The sequence below is a fragment of the Aquarana catesbeiana genome, linkage group LG11 (genome assembly GCF_042186555.1).
Source record: "Aquarana catesbeiana isolate 2022-GZ linkage group LG11, ASM4218655v1, whole genome shotgun sequence".
Classification (NCBI taxonomy): Eukaryota; Metazoa; Chordata; class Amphibia; order Anura; family Ranidae; genus Aquarana; species Aquarana catesbeiana.
This window is the reverse complement of record NC_133334.1, coordinates 8,889,438-8,913,262: the sequence shown is the minus strand read 5'-3', so window position 1 is coordinate 8,913,262 and position 23,825 is coordinate 8,889,438. Positions and strand designations below refer to the sequence as shown.

General features: G+C 42.1%; 1 protein-coding gene across 1 annotated transcript in view; it reads right to left on the bottom strand.

The window, feature by feature from the left end:
* Nucleotides 1–5,607: 5,607 nt before the first annotated feature.
* LOC141112896 (vomeronasal type-2 receptor 26-like) overlaps nucleotides 5,608–23,825 on the bottom strand; it is a 106,565-nt gene continuing 88,347 nt past the window's right edge. Inside the window, exons 4-5 of the mRNA XM_073605999.1 lie at nucleotides 9,855–9,978; nucleotides 5,608–6,512 (exon numbers count right to left, since the gene is read on the bottom strand). Coding sequence (XP_073462100.1) covers nucleotides 5,608–6,512; nucleotides 9,855–9,978 — 1,029 coding nt within the window. The remainder of the gene's footprint in view (nucleotides 6,513–9,854; nucleotides 9,979–23,825) is intronic.

Genomic DNA, 23,825 nt, shown 5'->3' with positions numbered 1-23,825 from the left:
TGTGTGTCTACAACCCTGACCCTTGTCCCTAACCCTGTACATCGCACACTCACATCAGTCCCTACCCTCAATCCAAGGTCCCCATTCATATACTAGGGCCAATTTTTGGACAGAAGCCAATTAACCTACCAGCATGTCTTTGAAGTGTGGGAGGAAACCGGAGTACCCGGAGGAAACCCACACAGGCACAGGGAGAACATGCAAACTCCAGGCAGGTAGTGTCGTGGTTGGGATTTGAACCAGCAACCCTTTTTTACTGCTAGGCAAGAGTGCTAACCACTGCACCACTGTGCCACATCATTTTTATCATTTTTTTCATCTGTATTGCCAGAATGTGTGCAAGTTTAAATTACATTTTTTCCTTTACAAATGTCAGTATTGCTGCAGCAGGTTCTACACATTGTACAGATGCGCCACTTAAAGGAACGATATTAAAAAAATTTCATTTTTATGGTTTCACTTTAACCACTTTAACGGTGGTTCCGTTATCCTGACTGGGCGTCATATGACGTCCAGCAGGATAACATGCCACCGCGCATCACGGTGGCGATTGCTCCACCGATCTTGGTAAAGAGCCTTCACGGATCGGCGGCTCTCCTGACAGGGGGGTCTGTGCTGATTGTTTATCAGCGCAGCCCCCCAGATGACCACACTGGACCACCAGGGATGCCACTAGGAACACCAGGGAAGGGGGCAACATGTGGATGGCCAGGTATGTACCCCATGGCCATCCACATGTGCCCAATGTTCCCAATCTGTGCCAATCAGTGCCCACAAATGGGCACTGATTGGCACCATTATATTTCAGTTCTGCCCAGCAATGCCACCAATCAGTGTAATCAATGCCACAAATCAGTGTCATCAATGCCACCTGTCAGTGCCCATCGGTGCCACCTGTCAGTGCCCATCTGTGCCCATCAGTGCCCATCAGTGCCCACCTATCAGTGTCCATCAGTGCCTATCTGTGCCACCTATCAGTGCCATCTATAAGTACCCATTAGTGCCACCCATAAGTACCAATCAATGTCACCTATTAGTGCCCATCAGTGCCGCCTATGAGTGCCCATCGGTGCCACCTATGAGTGCCCATCAGTGCCACATACCAGTGCCACCTATCAGTGCCCATCAGTGCCACCTATCAGTCCCCATCAGTGCCGCCTATCAGTACCCAACATCAGTGCCCGTCAGTGCCCCCTCATCAGTGCCACCTCATTGGTGTCACCTCATCGATGCCCATCAGTGCTGCCATATCAGTGCCCATCAGTGCAGCCATATCAGTGCCCATCATTGAAGAAGAAAACATACTAATTTACAAAAAATTTTAACAGAAACAAAGAAAAACTTGTTTTTTTTCAAAATTTTTGGTCAAAGGTGCAGAGGTGATCAAATACCACCAAAAGAAAGCTATATTTGTGGGAACAAAATGATAAAAAATTTGTTTGGGTACAGTGTAGCATTACGGCGCAATTGTCATTCAAATTGCGACAGCGCTGAAAGCTGAAAATTGGCCTGGGCGGGAAGGTGTCTAAGTGCCTGGTATTGAAGTGGTTAAGCATCAATAAAATCACTGCTCCTTTAAAAACGAAAGATTGTTTTAAATAAATATTTTTTGCATTGATACATGTCCCCCAGGGCAGTACCCGGGTCCCCATACACTTTATTATGCCAATAACTTGCCTATAAGCCTTTAAAATTAGGACTTTAGATTTTTCATGTTCATGTCCCATAAACATTTAATAGGGTTTGCATGTTCACTAGATTTTTTTGCCTGTTTGCGCTGTTCTGGTGCAAACCAAACCAGCAAACTATTAAAGTTTTGCCCCTTCGCTATTAGGCAAGACCACAAATTTTAATAATTAATATCTCCCCCATTGGCCCGCCTGCCTGCCCAGCTCTATTTAGCCACATCAAAGATGTCTGATGGCACTGCCTGACGAAGGAGCACGCAAGCTCCGAACGCGTGCATGGACTCAGCCTCCCTCACACAGAGACTTTCTGCTGACAGCTTCCCCCTGCATCTCCTCCAACCAGCCTGGGAGACCGGAAACCACCGGCGCTGCCGGGTACAATGACACTGCATCCTCCAGCTGCCGCCTTGTATCTCTGCTATTACTTGGCTGACAGTTACAGTGTGCCTAGTGTCACCATTGTCTAATAAGTGTCTAAGTGCCTGGTATTGAAGTGGTTAAGCATCAATAAAATCACTGCTCCTTTAAAAGCGTAAGATTGTTTTAAAAAAATATTTTTTGCATTGATACATGTCCCCCAGGGCAGTACCCGGGTCCCCATACACTTTATTATGCCAATAACTTGCCTATAAGCCTTTAAAATAAGGACTTTAGATTTTTCATGTTCATGTCCCATAAACATTTAATAGGGTTTGCATGTTCAGTAGATTTTTTTGCCTGTTTGCAGTGTTCTGGTGCAAACCAAACCAGCAAACTATTAAAGTTCGGCCCATCGCTATTAGGCAAGGCTAAAAATTTTAATAATTAATATCTCCCCCATTGGCCCGCCTGCCTGCCTAGCTCTATTTAGCCACTTCAAAGATGTCTGATGGCACTGCCTGACGAAGGAGCATGCATGCTCCGAACGCCTGCATGGACTCAGCCTCCCTCACACAGAGACTTTCTGCTGACAGCTTCCCCCCTGCATCTCCTCCAACCAGCCTGGGAGACCGGAAACCACCAGCGACGCCGGGCACGATGACACTGCATCCTCCAGCTGCCGCCCTGTATCTCTGCTATTACTTGGCTGACAGTTACAGTGTGCCTAGAATCACCATTGTCTAATAAGTGCATTACCTTTAAATAAACTTGTTTTTTGATATTGCTACACTCAGATTGGTGCTGCTCCTTTCTCCTTGTGTCTCAGTACCTACAGAGTTTCTTCTGCCCTTCAGCAGGCTGCCTTTCCAGTGTATGCACAAGGATCCCTGTCAGTGGCGGCTGGTGCTCCATCAGTAGGGATGCCGGAAAATGCACTGGACCCCCCCATTGCTCCAGCCCCCACTGTGCACCATACCCACCCCCCCGGTCGCCAGCCCATTCACCCTGTGCTGACAGGTGGCGGCTTCCCCCCTCAGTCTCCTCCGTGTCCCGGCTCTGACGGTCCGGTGCGTCTCCTCAGCCGTACCTCTCCTCCCTCCTCCTCCTCCCCTTCCTCATCATAGGCCAATAGGATGGCTCTCCTTTCGGCCAACCAAAAAATGGGTCTCACGACCCACTTCCTGATTGGCCGGGAGGAGAATCAGTGTGATAATAGCAAATATTAATTCGCCATTTGGAACACAACTGTGTGGGCTCAGAGCACTCTGAGACCACCCTTTTTTGAAGCCCATTAGAGCCTCTGGCTCTAATCACATTCTTCAACCCCCCCCACTGGAATCCATGCTTCTAGCGCCCTGCAAGTAGATAAGGGGGCCGGACATATGGATGGGGGGAGGAGCCCATGCGCCCCCAGGACATACAGACTTTTAGAATACATGGACTTTCCCTCCTCCTCCCCTACCCTGTATCTGGATTGATCTGTCTGATTGTGGGCGAAGCGATGTGCTGACATCACCAACTCTCTTCTCGTGTCTAAACGATCAAGTTTATTTAGATGTGTGCTGGCCGACACACTAAACTTAAGACTTTTACAGTAGATGTCAGCTCATTGTGTATTGCTGTGAGTGAGATCCCTAATAAACCTAAAGGGTAATTTACACTATGTGGAGCCGTTTTGGTTTCTCTTTTGGTGGCAACCCTCTATACATTTCCATTTGATACCATCCAGAGTGTGGAATGATCCTAAAGTGTGGAGAAAGGCCCTGACTGGGTTTAAGCCGCAGGCATTTATTGACCCTCTGTGACAAGGGGTCCACTGGAGCTGGTAAGCCTTTCCATAGTTGGTGGGGGATTCGCTGGGCTATTTGGTGATGTACACGGATATGGAACTATTCGCTTTGTCACGCTAATCTGGACTATTTTTCACATGTATCATTTGTTTGGTTCACATATGGACTTTTTGATTTTTATAGCGCAATTTTTTTACCTATTTCTATTGTGATATACATGCCATACCTCCCCAATAGAGGTGTCCTCTCATCAGCCATAGCGCTTCAACTACCATTGTTTTTTTGACTGAATCTATCTACTACTTCTTTACTCTTATTTGTGTTTCTTGCCTCCCTCCCATCTCCCGGTTTTTAATGGTTCTACTGCTAACCCTGGGCCTTTCCAGGGAAGGCATCTTGTTTTACCCACATGATTCTGCTGATTTTAAAAATCAATGTACCAATATCTGTTATAAGCTGTAATTCTTGCCTAATGGTCCTCCCTGCATAGTGGCAAGAATTATTTTTCCTCCATGTTGCAAATTTCCCAACTTTGTATGCAAATCCTTCAATACAAATATTGAACAAGAAAATCAGTGAAGATATCTGTTTTACATCTTTTAACTGTGAACAAGTTTATTAACTTAAAAAGTTAAAAGAAACACTACAAATGGTATGCATGCCTGTGGTGCAACATTGCAAAAGGAAAATATTCTACTTGGCGGATGATTCATTGTGTTCAAGCCTTAAAGTCATCCTTCCATGAAAAAAAAGGTCAACTTTACTGACAGACGCCAAACTTATTTGCTAGAAAAATGCAATTTGTTTTTGACAAGTGGTAAGTCGCTGCCTGCACATTAGGGGTGCACGGGCACCACCCCCCATCCATGCGCCCAGCCACTAATCTACATGCAGGGCACTGGACGCATAGATTCCTATGGGAAGGGGGCTTTTAAAGCATGTGATTAGAGCCAGAGCCTCTAATAGGCTCCAAAAAAAGGGTGGGCTTGGGGTGCAGAGCTTTGAGCTCGAGCACACCCAGTTGTGTGATGATAACGAATGAATATTCACTATTGTTACACTGATCCTCCTCCTGGCCAATCAGGAAGTGAGCCCTGAGAGCCGTCACTTGATTGACTGAAAGGACAGGTGATTCTATTGGACGTCTAGGAGGAGGAGGGAGGAGATGCATGGCAGAAGCCGCCATGATGCAGAGGAGGAGGGGATGCAATAGAAGCCGCCACCTACCGCCCGCTGTCCATCGCCCATAGGAGCGCAGCCCATCCGCAACCTAGATGGGGTAAGTGTGGGGCTGGATGACTGCCTGACCACAAGACCCCGCCCCCGGGGGGGTGCAGGTGATCTGACCGACAGTGGTTTTCTGCCACCTCCCCCAAAAAAAAAACTCCAGCTGCCAGTGCAAGTGGTTTTGGCTAAAATGTGATTAGGGGGGTGGAGGACCATCAGTAAAGCAGACATTCAATTCTCCTGGAAGCCCCACATTAAGTTTAATATGAAGGTACAACTCTTTAATATCACTGTAAAGCTGGGTTCACCCTGCTGCACAGAGTGACTCACAGCAGGGGTTCGATGTGTCCCTGTTCACTGCTTCAGATAAAAAATGTTTTTTTTTTAATTCGGACCTAAAACGGACCAGAAGACACACAGGAATCCTGTGCAATTCACACCCGAGCTGCTCCCTAGAGAGCTGGTCACAATCTCTTGACATGCGAATTGGATGCAGGGAAGCCAGCAACCAATTCGCAATAGTGTGAACCCAGCCTTAAAAGTTATTTGCATCTGTTGTCAAGCAAATGCTTCCTTGAATTTAAGTTGGGCTGACAAAGAATTTTGTAACATTTTGGAAAAAAGATACAAACTAGCAGTCCAGTATTTGAGGTCAGGATGGCAAAAATCTCCACAGCCACCATATATTTCCCTTTGGTGCTCAGATAGGCCGGGATCATGGCAATCCAGACACTGCAGAACACCAGCATGCTGAAGGTGATGTATTTGGCTTCATTAAAACTGTCCGGTAATGTCCTGGCTAAAAACGCTGTAATAAAACTGAAAGCAGCCAGGATCCCCATATAACCCAGGACAGAGTAGAACCCGATAACTGACCCTTCATTACACTGAACGATGATCTTTGTTTGATATGAGCGTTTGTCCAACTCCTGGAACGGGGGAGAGACCGACAACCATGCAATGCAGATTAAAAGTTGCAATGATGAGCAGATGAAGACAACAGAATTGGGCAGCTTTACTCCAACCCATTTTTTCCACACACTGCCCGGTTTGGTGGCTTTGAAAGCAAGCCAAACCATCACAGTCTTGCCCAACACAGAGGAGACCGCTATGGTAAAAAGAAATCCAAAGGATGTTTGGCGTAGCCAGCAGGTTGTATCCATGGGATGACCCAGGAACAAGAACACACAGAGGAAACCCAACATGATGGAGACCAGGAGGACAAAGCTGAGGCTCTTGTTATTGGCTCTGACAATGGGGGTATCTACATATGAAATAAATACAGTCATTGTCAAAAAAGTTAAAATGCAAAGGAATAAAGAGATAACCATGAAAAATAAAGATAGATTATCAGTATAAGACAAAAACTCTATCAGCTTGGGATTACATTCAGTTTTGTTCTCATTTGGCCATTCGTGGTCCAGACACCTCATGCAGTTGTCACTTCCTGAAAAATAAAACCAATTGTGGAATTTTAGAACATGTTTGATTTTAGTTTTTAATTTACACAGAATAAAAAGTATTTTGGACAAAAACTATGGAAGTCCACACAATGTTTTCATATGGAAAAAGCCAACGTAATATACATATTAACCATTTGACCTCCCTTCATGACCAGGGCATTTTTTTTGCGATACGGCACTGTTTTATTTTAACTGACAGTTGCGCGGTCATGCAACGCTGTATCCAAATGAAATGTAGGTCCTTTGTTTCCCACAGATAGAGCTTTCTTTTGGTGGTATTTGATCGCCTCTGCGTTTTTTATTTTTTGTGCTATAAACTAAAAATACCGATAACTTTGGGGAAAAAAAAGAAACAATATTTTTTACTTTCTGCTTTAAAACATATCCAATTTAAAAAAAAAAATGTAAAAATATAATTTCTTCCTAAATTTAGGCCAATATGTATTCTGCTACATGTTTTTGGTAAAAAAAATCCCAATAAGCGTATATTGTTTGGTTTATGCGTCTACAAACTATAGTATATATTTCAGGAATTTCTATTTATTTATTCTTTTTTATACTAGTAATGATCAGCGACTTATATCTGTACTGCAATATTGCAGTGGACAATCGGACACTAACCGATACTTTTGACAGTTTGCGGGAACCAGCAATACCAATACATTGATCAGTGCTAAAAATATGCACGGTCACTGTACTAATGACATTGGCTATGTACATAGGCAGATCCCCGTTCTTTGTGGTTTACCAATGATCGTCGCGTGCCGGAGGACTTTGAGTGCCCGGCACCCGCATATCGGCTTCTGCTGTAAATAATCACAGCAGAAGAGCCCCCTGCAGGCGGAAGTGCAGGATCACGTACAGTATATAAGTAAAACTGCTATAGGGCAGTCAGCAAGTGGTTAGGAACTCCCTCCAGTAGGTACAGTGTAGAGGAGTCATTTTATTCTTTCTATAAGGTTTCTGGAACTGCCCATAGGGAAAAAAAAAACATATAATAGAATAGAAAAGAATAGAATGGAATAGAATAAAAAAAAAAATAGCATAAAATAGAAAAAATATATCCATCTTCTGAAATGCAAATTTAAAAATGAATAAATTTGAATTCAAATACATAATTAAAGAATAAAATAGACTATAATGAAATAGAAAAGAATAGAATTGAAAAAAAAAACAATAGAAAGAATATAACAATTTACCAAAATTCAAATAGAATCAATTCGAATTCTAATACAATAGAGAAGAATAGATTAGAATAGAATAAAAACTAATAGAATAGTATAGAAAAAAACATCATAATAGAATAGAATAGAAGGAATATAACCATATTCCGAAATTCGAATTTTGAATAGAATAGAATAAAATAGAATAGAGTAGAATAGAAAAGAAAAGAATACAATAGAAAATAATGTAATAGAAAAGAATATAATACAATAAACAAATAGAAAAATAATAGAATTAAAAAAACAATAGAATAGAAAAAATATAATCATTTCCCAAAATTCAAATAGAATCAATTCAAATTTGAATAGAATGGAAAAGAATAGATTAGTATCAGTGATAATTCAGTCGACCAAAACGATTAAAACCTTTTAGTCGACTAAATGAATACTATTTTAGTTGACTAAAATACGACTAAAACTAAAACAATTGAGATGACTAAAATAATACTAAAACTAAAATGCCATTTTAGTCAAAAGACTAAGACTAAAACTAAATTGAAATTTGACTTCAAAATTAACATTGGTCTGTAGTGCATGTTCTTACCTCTAACCAAAAAATAATAACATACAAGATTTTTCACTCCAGCAGTATATAATGAGTTTGGAAATTGTAGAGAAATGTTAACTAATGCATTACAATTTAATTACACCCATTCGATTTTAGATGACTAAAATGAGATTTAGTCAACTAAAATGTACTGGAGATTTTAGTCGACTAAAACATAAGACATTTAGTCGACCAAAATGTACTGGAGACATAGTCGACTAAATACGACAAAAACAATTGCAGAAGACTAAAATGGGACTAAAACTAAAATGCCATTTTAGTCCTAAGACTAAAACTAAATCGAAATTTTCTGCCAAAATTAAGACTGATTAGAATAGGAAGATGGTTATATTCTTTCTATTCTATTATATTCTGTTGTTTTTTTTCTATACTATTCTGGTATTCTACTCTTTTCTATTCTATTCAAATTCAAATTGATTCTATTTGAATTTTGGGAAATTATTATATTCTTTCTATTCCATTCTATTCTATTGTTTTTTTATTCTATTCTTTTGTACTCTATTCTTTTCTATTCGAATTTCAGAAGATGGTTATATTCTTTGTATTTTATTCTATTCATTTTTTTTTTATTCTATTCTATTATGTTCTTTTATTTTCTATTCTATTTTGTTCTGTTTTACTCTATTATATTCTATTATTTTATTTTCTGTTATATTATTTTCTATTTTTTTCTATTCTATCTATATCTTTTTCTATTCTATTCCTTTATCTTCTTTTCCATTTTATTCTCTTTGGAAAATGGAAAACAAATTGAAAAATATTTGAATTCAAATTTGGAAAATTTGAATCGATTTGAACACTAATAAACGAAATGAATGCCGAAAAAGAATGAAATTAATTTAATGAAACAAATTTATGTAAATAACGAACTGAAACAAAACAATTTTTTTCATTCTGCACATGTCTAGTTTACAATGTGAAAGATTATCAAACAAAAATAAAACAAAAAAAAAGCAAACACAACTGATCCCATGGCAATATGCAGCTATATTTAGCATTTATATTGCATTAATACACAACTGACTTTGTTTCCAGTGCCTGCTATGGGTTTCCTTGCATTGCTTTTACCACCAACAGAAGTCTTATGCCGCGTACACACCAGCTGACTTTTCGACCGGACTGGTCCGACAGACTTTCCAGTGGACTTTCGACAGACTTTTGTCGGACTTCCGATGGACTTTCTAACGACCGGACTTGCCTACACACGATCACACCAAAGTCCGACGGATTCGTACGTGATGACGTACACCGGACTAAAATAAGGAAGTTGATAGCCAGTAGCCAATAGCTGCCCTAGCATTGGTTGGCTACGAACGGATATCTGGGTCCGGCGGAGTTACGACATAAAGATTTGAAGCATGTTCCAAATCTAAAGTCCTTCAGATTTGCGACAGGAAAAGTCCGCTGAAGGTCCGGTGAATCCCACACACGATCGGATTGTCCGCCGGATTTGGTCCGTCGGCGTCTGTCAGACCAGTCCGGTCAAAAAATCTGACCGTGTGTACGCGGCATTAGAAAGTAAAAATAAAATCCACCTGTTTTATTGGACATCTCTCCTTCTGAGCACGGGACACAACCATGACAGCATTCATGTACATCTGAGCTCGGCACTTCTCTGTTTCCAGCTAAACAGTCCTCAGAACACTGCGATCTCGGGATCTAGACAAAGAGAATTTTTTGTTACTTTCAACTTTCAGGAAATACTTTTAACCACTTAAGGACCAGTTTTGACTTACAGAGGAGGTCTAGGGCTAGAATTATTGCACTCGCTGTAACGATCATGGTGGTACTTCAGATGTGTGGTGTGATGAACCCCTGTCCTCAACAGGACTATGTCCGCCATAAATGCTTCCTTTGTCCAGAACCAGCACTATCCAAGACCCTTTAGCCCACCCAGTCACCACCCATAACTCAGTTTAGGGTGAAAAACATCAGACTCTTTATTCAAACACATGTAACAACAGATATACAACTCAGGGACACTCCGCCCTTGGATTCAGGGTGGGGTAAACTGTCCAATAACAATAGACACACAGGTCAGGTGTATTCAAACTTCTCATCAGTAAACAGTCTTAGGAGGGGCTGCTGGAGGAATTCCCCCCTCCACATAGACATACATCCCATAATATACTTTTCTCCCAATTCAGACAGACACAACAGAACCATGGGGTAAAACCACACCCAAAGTGACTCCCATCACATGTGGTTTGAACACCGTTTACATATGTGAGCACGACTTACGTATGCATTTGCTTCTGCATGTGAGCACGGAGAGACGGGCACTTTTTTACAAAGTTAATATCCTTTTTATTTTCCTATTTTTTATTTTTACACTGTCCCTTAAAAAAAAAAAATTGGATCACTTTTATTCCTATTACAAGGAATGTAAACATCCCTTGTAATAGAACCTCAGATCTCACACTTATAGGGCGTACACACGGTCGGACTTTGCTCGGACATTCTGACAACAAAATCCTAGGATTTTTTCCGACGGATGTTGGCTCAAACTTGTTTTGCCTACACACGGTCGCACAAAGTTGTCGGAATTTCCGATCGCCAACCACGCGGTCACGTACACCACGTACAACGAGACTAGAAAAGGCCAGTTCAGAACCAAGCGCGGCACCCTTTGGGCTCCTTTTGCTAATCTCGTGTTAGTAAAAGTTTGGTGAGAGACGATTTGCGCTTTTTCAGACTCGTGGCTTTCAGATCGTTTTCTGCCGTTCAGTTTGTGCTTGTGGGTTTGTATCTGCTCTTCAGTGCGTGCAGTCAGTTCGTATCAGAGTTTTCTGTGTGATCTTGCCTGCTCGTTGCTGTTTTTCAGGTCGCTCTTCACAGGCCTTGCTGTTCTTCAGTGCGTTCTGTTACTTCGTTCTGAGCAGCCGACCGTTTTCTAGCCATGTTTCGTATGCGTACTCCTCGTAGGGTTCGTGCTGTGCGGGGGCTTGGTGTTGGGGTCCTGACCTTGACACAAGTCCAGTCCATGAACAGGGTGGGGAGGAGTTCATGGACCAAGAATTGGTTGCTTCAGCGTGACCAGTTCTGTCATATGCCTTTGCTCCGTGAGATCCGTGAGAATAATCCTGATGATTTCAGGAACTTTCTCAGGATGACGGACCCCCTGTTTCACCGTTTGTTGGCTTTGCTGACCCCCTATATCAGCAGGCAGGATACCTGCATGAGGCAAGCCATCACTCCGGAGCAGAGGTTGGTCACTACCTTGCGGTATTTGGCCACAGGGAGAAGTCTGCAGGACTTGAAGTTCTCGACAGGCATCTCCCCCCAGGCTCTGGGGATCATTATCCCAGAGACCTGTTCTGCCATCATACAGGTCCTGCAGAAGGAGTATATGAAGGTAAGATTTTTATCCTTTTATATCACATTTTATTGTCTTTAATGTTTGATAATATACTGTATTTCTTTCCTCATTCCCTAATTACCATGCTTGTAATATGCAGTGAATGTCCCCTTTGTCCTCATGCATGCTGGATTTTTATGTAATTATTATGTTCGGTCCTTCATACATATTTGCCCTTCAATAACCTCCCCAGCATGGTGTCTCCTGCCCTATATTCACCTCATGTAGTCACTTAACAATGTATTTTATCAGCTCCATAGTAGTGCTTTACCCCAAACACCCCCTAAAATGTTTGGTAATGTTATTTTTGATTTAAATTCAGGCAGATTGCCAGAGGCTTTTTTATGTGGTATCCCCAAATAATTTTTAGTAACCCTCCCTCCCCCAACTACTAAGTCAGCTGATCCCAATTCTCTATCCTCAATCATCTATCTGCTGACTTTGCCAAGCCCATACACACTATACCCATCTCTTTTGTGGTCAGATTTATGGCTGAATTACCCAAAGCATGTAGTGCAAGGGCCTGCCTGTATACTTTCCAATGGTACTGTTTAAAGTTTTTGTATCCTATTATTATCTTGATAGGTAATAGCAGAATGTCCAAATGTCCTCAAATGTGTACAGTGTGTATTTATATCTTTGTATTATGACACTTCTTACCTGTCTAGTGGGCTGCCAATAGTGTAACTAAGGAGGGGCTGTTCCAAGTAATACCCATTATTTAGGCATTCATCTCTCAATGAAGTGAAGAGGGTTACCTGTCCAAGATTTCCACACACCCCATAATGTTAGAAATGGCCCATGAGAGGGGGGGAGGGGGAATATGATAGGTGTACCTTATACTTTGGCCTTGTTAAATTCCCCTTAATAAATGCTGGAGGTTGCCCCATAATGTTTGTGTCTAATCTGCTTGCCATGTTTCAGAGTAAAAATAGTAATGTTTATTGTTTTTTCCTCAACAGTTTCCTTCCACGCCACAGGAATGGCAGACTGTGGCCTCCCACTTTGCCCAGCGGTGGGACTTTCCTAACTGTGGAGGGGCAATTGATGGGAAACACGTCCACATCATCCCACCACCCAACTCGGGGTCGTACTATTATAATTACAAGGGGTTTAATAGTATAGTGATGTTGGCGGTGGTGTTGGCTAATTACGACTTCTTGTATGTGGACGTGGGGAAGAATGGCCGGATGTCCGATGGTGGAGTCATCGCCCAGACGGAGTTCTACAGGCGTCTCCAGAATGGCAGCTTGGACTTGCCAGCTCCAGAGGACAATGTGGAAGGACTCCCATTTGTGTTCGTTGCTGATGAAGCATTTGCACTGGGGGACCACCTGATGCGGCCATTCCCGATGAGGACCCTCACCCCGGAACAGAGGGTTTTTAATTACCGGCTGGCCAGAGCCCGAAGAGTGGTGGAGAACACATTTGGAATCCTGGCCAGCCGGTTCCACCTATTTATGACACCTATCCATATGGCGGAGTATAAACTGAACCATATAATACTTGCGTGCTGTGTTCTCCATAACTTTTTACGGAAACATTCGGCCAACTATGCTGGCTAAGTTGGGCCTGAGGCCGGAATCCTACATCAAACCACACTGACGGCGCTTGAAAGTGGCCGTCCTGGCTTGCCCTCCCTGAGTGCCCGTGATGTCCGGTTACGCTACCTGGAGTTCTTTGCGGGTAGGGGGGCTATCAATATGCCAGACAATATGTGAAGCCTATTTAAAATTAAAAAAAAAAAGAAAATCTTTGTGGACATTTACTGCTTGTGTTTGTTTTAGCTGACCCTGACAGAAATGTTTTGAGTGCAGAAAATGTCGTGATTGGGTAACCTTATACAAAGCACTGTTGGCTGTTATTTCCTAAATGCAAAAACACATTTCACTACAAGTGCACTTGCAACTGCACGTAAACTGCACTTGTAGTGCAAAGAGGATTTGCCCTTAGGAAATAACCCCCACTTTTGCATAAAACAGCTATTACATCACCCCAAAAGTGTTGTAGTGTTGAGACAATAATCCACACATTCTTGAGTAAGCCACTTTTTTATACCTGCACAATCACATGTGCATTTACCAAAGGTTTTTAAAACAAACCAACATGTTTCTTGTATAACAATTTTTGCAGTAGCATTATCAAAAATTGAAATGTCCATTTCAGATAAAACAGGCCTGGGTAAAACCAACAAGAAAGCCAAAAAACTTGAACTTACAAAGTTCACATTAGGTAAAACCTGAAGGCTATATCAGACATCAGTATTTAGGAACTGGGTTTGATATAGCGTTCAGATGGGGGGAAATCACCCCTGGAAAAGCCAAATTTGGAAGATGCACACCAATTTCCCAATGTCAACATGTGATATCTGCCATCAGGGGGGATCAAGGGACGTGTTTTGGGGGAGCAAGCCCTTCCTCAACGCGACTTTATGATTGAGGAAGGGGTTGCACCCCCAAAACGCGTCCATTGATCTCCCGTGATGGCAGATAGCACATGTTGGCACACTGTGTGCATCCTCCAAATTTGGCTTTTCAAAACATTGCAAAAAAATTTTAAAGATTGAACCACAATACAAAAAGTGATTTTGTGGGGTTTTAAATTCGCCCCAAAACATCAATGATGTTATTATTTTTTTTAATAACATCATGGATTTTTTGCTGGATGTTTTGCAGTTCGGCATTACACCCCATGATCTCCCCGATCAGGATCTGGGCACTTTCTGAAGTAAAGCGTTCTCTATCCCTCACATCACGATCACCTAAAAAGAGATAAAGAAAAAAAAGACAGGTCTCAAAAAATCTGCCACCATCCATCTCTTTTACCTGAGCCTGTGGTCGCAGACACTCACCTGTTGTGGTGCCAATCTCCACCACATCTTCTTCTTCCTCCTGCTCAGCTTGTGTTGGTGTAAGTTCCCCTTCTTCCAGAGGTGGGGGGTCTCTGGTCTCCTCGGATGAGGGGTGTCCTCCTAGTCTTTTCTCCCCTATGTAAAACAAAAATGGTATAATTAGCACACAGATATTTGATGGCAGAACTAGAAATAGGAAACATTGCTTGGAAGTGGGGTACAATTGTCTATTTTAGCCGAGTTCCAAGATGTATTTTTTTATTGCTCTTTGTCAAGCTGCAATACTTTACCGGTTTAGTACAAGCTTCACGGATGGAGACCCCCCTATAGTATACACTGGAGCACCTGTGTGGCCCCCTAATAAAAATGGTGTTCTTGTGTCCCACACTAGTGCTCCAGTGTCCAGATGTGAAAACAGCTGCTCAGTGTCTTCTCCTTACACACAATCTAGTTTGCATTTCATTCTAGTAACAAACCCATCTACACAAACAAATATTTGGCATCCAAGTAGGCCCCAAAAAAATGTGGGAAAATGCATATGGCCTAAACAATGGTGTTCTAGAGGCCGAAAGAAAAATGTTTGATACGAACGAATAATGGGTCCATGAACATTAAAGTTGCCCTTTTAAACGTTACAATTAATAAAAGCATATGGAGCAGCACGAACGTAATAAAGACAGAAAGAATAGGAACACAGCACAACTACTTACTTTTTTGCAGCACTCTCCGGATCTTTCGGTACTGCTCTGGCTCTCTCAACTTCAGGTCCGACCACCACTTCCTGAGCTGATCTTTAGATCTTCGTACCCCGAAATTCCTGTGAAGGGTTTTGACCACTTTCGCCATGATCTTGGCCTTTCTGATGTTGGGGTTGGGGTAAAGCCCATACTTTCCGTCATAGTCGGACTTCTTCATGATGTCGACCATCTCCAACATCTCCCCAAAGGACATATTTGTGGCCTTAAAACGTCTCCTTCTGGATCGGGACGTGTCCGGATCCGGGCTTTCCTCCTCCTCCTCGTTGCTAGAATTAGCATGCACCTGCTGTAACTCCGCCATGTGCTCTTCACCCACTGGGCCGAACGAAAAGGGGCGGGGAATAGACTAGAAAGAACGTCAGGGGCGGGCGGAGTTACACGCATGCGCAGTGTGTATAAAGCGTAACACGCGTGCGTATTACGTACGATCTGTGAGCGGAGGAAGGAGCATTGGATGCACCGATCGTAAGAACGAAGGTAAGAGACAAACTTGTGCCTATACTGCTTCTAGATTGAGGCCTATATTGTAACAAGATTAGGAGAGTTTTGTCTGACATTAGGCTTTGTCTTGTGTTGTGTCTTGCAGTGAACATGGATTTGCTACTCAAAGATAATGACTTCATGTCAGTATTCATAGATATGTTAAGGGAGCTGCCCTGTCTGTGGGAGATTAACCACCCCCATTTCAAGAACCAAACAAAGAGGAAGGCAGCACTGGTGCAATTGTGTGAAATTGTGAAGCAGGTGATCCCCACGGCAGACATCACCTATTCAAAGATATTAATTGGTTGCCTGAGGAGCACATATCTGAGGGAGCGCAAGAAGGTCCTGGATTCACAGAGATCCGGAACAGCAGATGACATCTATGTCCCCAGGATGTTGTACTACGACAGGCTGCATTTTCTGGCAGGCCAGACTGAACCCAGGCCATCCCTCTCCAGTCTTCCTTCCACGCTTCCTTCCCCCCCGGCTGAGGCTTCTGACGCCCAACCTGGGCCTTCCAGGCCACATGTGGAGGAGCCCAGATTGAGCCAGGTATAGCATTCCTCTAAATATTTCTGCTTGTCCAATCAATGATGTTAACTAGATGTTAGTTGGGAGTACTAATTTAGGATTGGGATTGATGAAGCAAAACATTACAACCATGTCCCTTTTTCATACACAGGGATGTCTCAGCCAGGAGGTGGCCAGGCCGAGCCGGCTGGCTGATCTGCAGGTCCCTCCACCCCCCCTGAAAAGAGAAAGTGGCAGTAGGAGGAGTGCCCTAGAGGAGACTGCTATAGGATTCTTTTGGAGGGCTACAGAGTTCCTGGGAGCACCCCACACCATGGAGGAGAACATTGCTGCCTTCATTGCATATAAAATGCAGAGGATGGAGGAGGGCCAACAAGTCATGTGTGAGGCCCTCATATTGGTGGCTCTTGAGAAAGGTATGAGGGGCCAAATGACACCTCAGACACACCTTTGTGATGGTCCTCCTCCTCCTCCTGCAGGTCCTCCTCCTCCTCCTCCCTCTCCTCCAGGTCCCCCCAGTCCTCCTCCAGGTCCTCCCAGTCCTCCTCCAGGTCCTACTCCTCCTCCTGCCACATCTCCAACTGCACAGCCACAGCCCGGAAGGAAGCGTGGAAGGAAGACCAGACAGTGATTGCACTGGGTTCAGTCTGGTCGGCCAAAAGATGCAGCCTCTTGTGGTACCACAGCCTGGGGACACAGATGTCATCTGCTGCTATCCGGATCTCTGCGAATTCTGGACCAGACTGTCCTCCCCTACATATGGACTCCTCAGGCCACCAATTTTGATGTTGAAGAATTGATGTCTGCCGTGGGGGTCCCAGGCTTCGCTAATTTCTCATGTCGATCCAGTGTTGCCTCCCTCTTTGTTTGGTTCTGATCCCTTAATAAAGGAATTTTTGTTTGGAATTATACTCTCCTATGTGTTTTACTTCAAAAAGGACAGTTTGTTTGTGAGGATTCAGGTACAATTCAAATATACAATGTGAAATGAACAAGGGTCACCAACACCAAACAATCTCCTTGAGATTAAATAATAAAAGATATCAATGGTGTTGGGGGTAACTTGACACACAAAACACACCCAAAAATATTCTGGAGTAAAAATAAAAATAACATTGAACAAAGATCAGCCTTGGAAAAAATCCAAACATTAAAGAAAAAAAAAGGCAGAAAATCCAAAAAAAAAAAAAAAATAATAATAATATAAAACTGTCAGATGTGACAACTAATAACAATATATTCAGGGAATCCCACTAAAAAAACACAAATAAAAGTTTGTGAGAAGTGTGTGTGAATATGAGCAGCAAAACTACTTAATTCTTGTCACATTATAAAGAAGAAGAGAGTGCGCTGTATTAAACCATTTTTAACATTGCAGCGTGACGAAAGTGCTGTTTCCATTGCGAACGCTAAGTATACCAGAACGAGCTGTCCCGTCTCGGAATTTCTTCTGAGCATGCGTGGCACTTTGTGCGTCGGAACAGGCCACACGTGGTCGGAATTGACGCAATCGGATTTTATCTCCTGCTGTCCAACTTTGTGTGTCGGAAAATCCGATGGAAAATGTCCGATGGAGCCCACACACGGTCGGAATTTCCGACAACACGCTCCGATCGGACATTTTCCATCGGAAAATCCGACCGTGTGTACGGGGCATTACACTTAAAAGCAAAAAAAAAAAAAAAAAGCCGTTGGGCGGAAGTGATGTTTGATGTTGAGTGGGGGCCATCATGCCCTCAATCGACTTCCTGCCCATCAGACAAAAGAATCAGGTCGTCTCTGCCTCTTCCAACGGCTCCGGAATGCTGCGGGGATGCCCGGGACACGGTGGGAGGGGGGAGACCACTTTTATCCCAAAGCGGACTGCCCACCTTGAATAAAAAAAGCTATCTGCTGCTATAACAACAGTAGTTAATGTCAAAGTAGCCACGTATAACGACGGTGGGTGGTTTAACCACTTGCCGACCGCCCGCCCTTGTCATACGTCGGCTGTTTGAAGATGAGTTTTATTGTTATGGCAGCAGCTAGCTAACATAATCCCGGTATCCTCTTCTTGGGTGGGTGGTCGGCTTTCAGATAAAAGTGGTCTCTGTGGCGGATACCCACGTCGCTTACCGGAGCCGTCGGTAGCGTCAGATCCTTCTCGGTCTGCGATATGGAGCTGACTGAAGGGAAGATGGCCCCCCCACTCTGCTCCATATCATTGCAGGGCTGAAGCGCCATCAAAACATCACTCCCACCCATAGCTCCTAAAGGGTAATTTTTTTTTTCAAAAGACATTTTTTTTACCGTCGTTATACATCGCTACTTTCACATTAACTACTGTTGTTATAGTAGCAAATAGCTGCCATAACCCTGGTATTATTTATTCACGGTGGACAGTCCACTTTGGGTTTAAAGTGGTCTCCTCCCCTTCGGCCACGTCACGGGCATCCCCGCAGCTTTCTGGAGCTGTTGGAAGAGGCGGAGACAATCCGATCCTTTTGCCTGATGTTTGGGGGTTCTAAGTAATTTTCTAGCAAAAAAAAATTATTTTAACTTTAAACACCAAATCACAAAACCAGGCTTTGTCCTTAAGTGGTTAAATAACAATATAATCCCTTTATTTAACAACTTTAGTATAAGCCTGGTTTTGTGATTTGGTGTAGAGCTTTCTTTTAGTTGTATTTAATAAATCCTTTACATAAAAATAATTCTTTATAACAATGAAATACAAATCCCTTAAATGGGAGACAGGTGGCAAAAATACCTGAGAAAAGCTTTATTCATTCCATGTTTTATGTAAATAATAAAAATATATATTTGGTTTTAGATATTTTAGGCTGCGTAGTAAAGGCCCAATCAACTTCTGTTCAGCACATTTCTACCCTGTTGAGATACAATTTAATCGTTTTAACCACTTCAATACTGGACACCTTCACCCCCTTCCTTCCCAGACCAATTTTCAGCTTTCAGCGCTCTCGCACTTTCAATGACAATTGCGCAGTCATACTACACTGTACCAAAATGACATTTTTATCATTTTGTTCCCACAAATAGAGCTTTCTTTTGGTGGTATTTATTTATGACTCCATTTTTTATTTTTTGCGATTTATATAAAAAAAAGAGCAGAAATTTTGAAAAAAATATATATTTTCTTCTTTCTATTTTAAAAGAAATCCAATAAAATCAAATTTTGTCATAAATTTAAGTCAAAATGTAGTCTGCTACATGTCTTTGGTAAAAAAAAAATCCCGTTAAGTGCAAAATAATTGGTTTGTGTGATCACGGACAGATATACGCAGATGATCATGTACAGATGTGCACAGGTGATCATGGACATATGTGTGCAAATGATCATTGGGACATGTGATTTTACTGTTACATATGTGGGGGACAGGTGTTTTTACTGTGTGGGGACATGTGTGTGGGGACATGTGTTTTGGGGACACTATTTTGGGGACTTGTGTTTTTACATTGTGTGGGGACATTGAGGCGGTGATCAGTGTGTAAAAAGCTGTAAAAAACAGCTCATAACCTCACTGATCACCGGCCGGCTGCAGAGATCCGCTCTCCTCTCCTCACTGACAACTTCCGAGTGAGGAGAGGAGAGCCGATCACCTACTATCTGGCTCTCTATTTACATCACATGATGGCTGTGATTGGACACAACCGTCATTTGAACAGAAGGGCCAATCACAGAGCCCTCCTTCCGATCGGAGATGCGCCGTGTCCGGGTGACACAAGCACATCAGGATGACGCCACTGCTTGGGCGCGCACGCAGGCGATCCCCCTCCTTCTGAGGGATGTTCCTGAACGTCCACTCACAAGGAGAGAAGTGCCCACCCAGCCGTATATGTGCAGTGGCCGGGTGGGAAGTAGGTAATGTTAACATCTGCAGCACATTGCTGCTTAATTTGTGGGACTGCAAGCAGTAGATATGTGCACTGCCGAATAATTACGGTGATTCATTCTCATTTTTGTTTCATTTGTTTTTTGAGGGGGGTTCCGTTTTTCGGGTCATTTGTTATGATCGAAATTGATATTCGAAAATTCAAAAATTAACAACTAACTAATAACAACTACTATTAAATTATAGATATTGGAATTTCCTTTAAAATGTGGCTGTTAGGGAACTTAACAAATACGAATTTATCTGAAGTTACGAATTATCCGAAATATCAAATGCTGCATCTAAACGAATGGAACATAATGAATTAATAATAATAAATAATAGTTGTTTTTGTAATTGGTACAATAAATATTATTCGAGGGTGGTTAAAGATTCCCTCTATTTATTGCATATATATTAACTTGTTTATTCCCATAGTTAGCTAGTCTATTAAAACTCTGATAAGCACAATGATATAAGGTAAGCTATGAAAACAAACACACTGCTTAATAAAACAATGTCTTATTTATTTCCCAAGAAAATAGGAGTATGCTAGCATGGAAATACTATAGAGAATTATACAGAGTATATGACAAAAGAACATCAAAGATACTTATCACAATGCTTACCTCGAGATATTGTTTTGTCAGCTGGGTTTAGGATGGCACAAGAGGGCTCTGCGCCTCAGTCAGCCCTTTCTAAACCTCAATCACACACCGTCCAGACCCACCCCATTGCCAGCCCATCTCAGTTTTTAGACGAATCAAAGTGTTCACAGAGCAGTCCTTCTGAATAGATTATATTACTGTCCACCCTGCCGTATTGGCCTCTAGGGGCAGCATTATCTATGTATCATCTCTGCCTGTTGATACTTTGATCTTTGTCACCCACCGTTATCAATCATCATGGCAGCCATGGCTCTCTTTGAAGATTGCTTGCAGTGTATTATCACACCAGTCGGCCCGGAGCCAAGCTCTTGTTACCGCCTTGCTAGCTTTCAGATGCAGATTCTGATATGCTACAAAGCTTTGATGTGTAACTGGTAACATTCCAACTTGGGGCCATCTGCCTATATCAACCAGGGAATGAAATACCAGAAATATGATATTAAACCATGTTGCCTTCCAACAATAATAATAATAATAATAATAATAATAATAATAATAAAAAGTTTTTATTATTCTTTTTTTATATTATTAATTTGTTGCGTTCCATTCGTTTAGATGCGGCATTCATTATTTCGGATAATTCGTAACTTCAGATAAATTTGTATTCATTATGTTTACTAACCAAGTTTTAAAGGAAATTGCAGTACCTATAATTTAATAGTTAGTAATAGTTATTATTATTAGTTAGTTATTATTTCGGATTTTTGGGTTTTGGAATTTTCATTTATTTTTGGATTTTCATTCTTTTGAATTTTTGGAATGCCATGTGTGAGAAATAACTTGGTAACATGCCAATTTTGTGGAAAGACGTCTTAATTTTCCAAACAAAAACTAAAGGGGAGTTGGGACTATAGATGAAGCAATTGGATAGTGGAGGTAAGTTACAATATAAAATATTTATTAGATCACATATAAAACATAGTTTATCTCATATATACATCGAGTGTGCACAGGGCCTAAATATGTTGAGTAAAAAAGTACATGCATAGCAACAAATGATCAAAGTGATGGATGCGTAAATAAATGTGCATGTGATTGCCAATAGCAACATGCCCGATGATGGCACATGCACCCACATGGTATATGTGCATCCACCAGATGGTATATAGGTGATATCATAGAGTATAATTGTTGTAAGTAAATAACAGTCCATATAGGGTGTAGCTGTAGCATCAAGTGTAGCTTGACACGTTTCGTGGGTATTCCCACTCGTCAGGAGCAGATGCGATAGACATACCTATGGAATATATATAAAAAATGTAATGAACCATACTCTAGGGAAAAAAAATAATCAAGAATCTTTAGTGTGTATAGATCGTTAACCTACCACACTCACTAACCCAGACAGCAAATGCAGCGCGGGGCAGCCAGCACCCTGGCAGCCTGGGACACAACCCCACCACGGGATCTGAGGCGGCATAATAATAGGGATGCAACATCGGGCAGTGTAAGAACATGCAGGATGTAACTGAAATCTCCATGTGACAAAAAATGGTGTATACTTGATGAAGCAGGGGTATCTGGGAACAGAATATTAAATATGTTTATAATTATAACAATAATATGTAATGAGTAAGGTGAGTACTCATTGAGTGTAATGAGTAGTAGTATTACTTGATAGTGAACCCAGTGTAGCTCCAGAGGGAGTGATGACAAAAGTATGAGTGGTGCCAAAGAGTGTTGAAAAAACCTGTGCCTGGAAATGGTGGAGAAATAAATAGATGTATAGGATGTAGGAGACTTGAAAAATACCAGGTGGAAAAAAACAGCCAAGTTGCTGGACCAAAACACTAAACCACCAGAAAGAGGGGAAAAAAGAAAAAAAATGATCTAAACCAAAAAGAGAGCTAACAACAACGCTGCATCAAAGCACCACCAGCAGATCAATGTAGCTGTTGTGCAATATCCCCAGAGGGAGACTGGTCAATGACCAGCTCACTTCAATGGGGAGTAGATATATGCCGCCAACGCCACACAGGTGAACCAGTGGGGGAGGAGAAAATGCACCTGAACCGAGTGAGCACTCAGTAACCGCCGCGGAAGCTCCCCCATATGGAGACACAGAATGTTGTGGCTGAGCGCCGGTGCAGTGATGTCAGGACTGACGTCATATGCAAGGCGTGATGGACGTGGCGCCAATGCATGAAGGGGTACCCGCCAGATACTCCCAAACACTTAGTGGACCCTGCCCCTCCTCCCCTAGCATTCGGCATGTTCTGGAGGATCGGGCGGGTTCAGTGGTTCCAAAAAAGTGTCAAAAGTGTCCGATCTGTCGCCGCAATGTCTCAGTCCCAATAAAAATTGCAGATCGCCGTCATTATTAGTAAAAAAATAATAATAATAAAAATGCCATAAATCTATCCCCTATTTTGTAGAAGCTATAACTTTTGTGCAAACCAATCAATATATGCTTATTGCTATTTTTAATTTAACAAAAATATGTAGAAGATTACATATTGGCCTAAACTGAGGAAAAAATTAGTTTTTTAAAAAATAAAATTGGGGATATTTATTATAGCAAAAATAAAAAAATATTGTGTTTTTTTCAAAATTGTTGCTCTTTTTTTGTTTATAGCGCAAAAATTCAAAGCCGCAGGGGTGATCAAATACCACAAAAAGAAAGCTCTATTTGTGGGGAAAAAGGATGTAAATTTTGTCTGGGTACAACGTCGTACGATTGTCAGTTAAAGCGATGCAGTGCCATAAAAAATGGCCCCGTCAGGAAGGGGGTAAATCCTTCCGGGGCTGAAGTGGTTAAAAAGCATCTAGAAATTTTAATTGCACCTTCATAGCACCCTAAAAAGGAGCCTTTTGTTTCCTGTTTTTCTTTCTTCAGAACTGTATATCTGCAGTGTGATATCATCTAAGGCACTGCTGCCTCTGACTGATGGTCTCACTAGATGATTTGAAGTGAGGTTTGGTGATGTCACTACTGTGCTGATCACTGTTCTCCTTGCTGGAAAGAAAGCTGTACCTGAGGGCCTG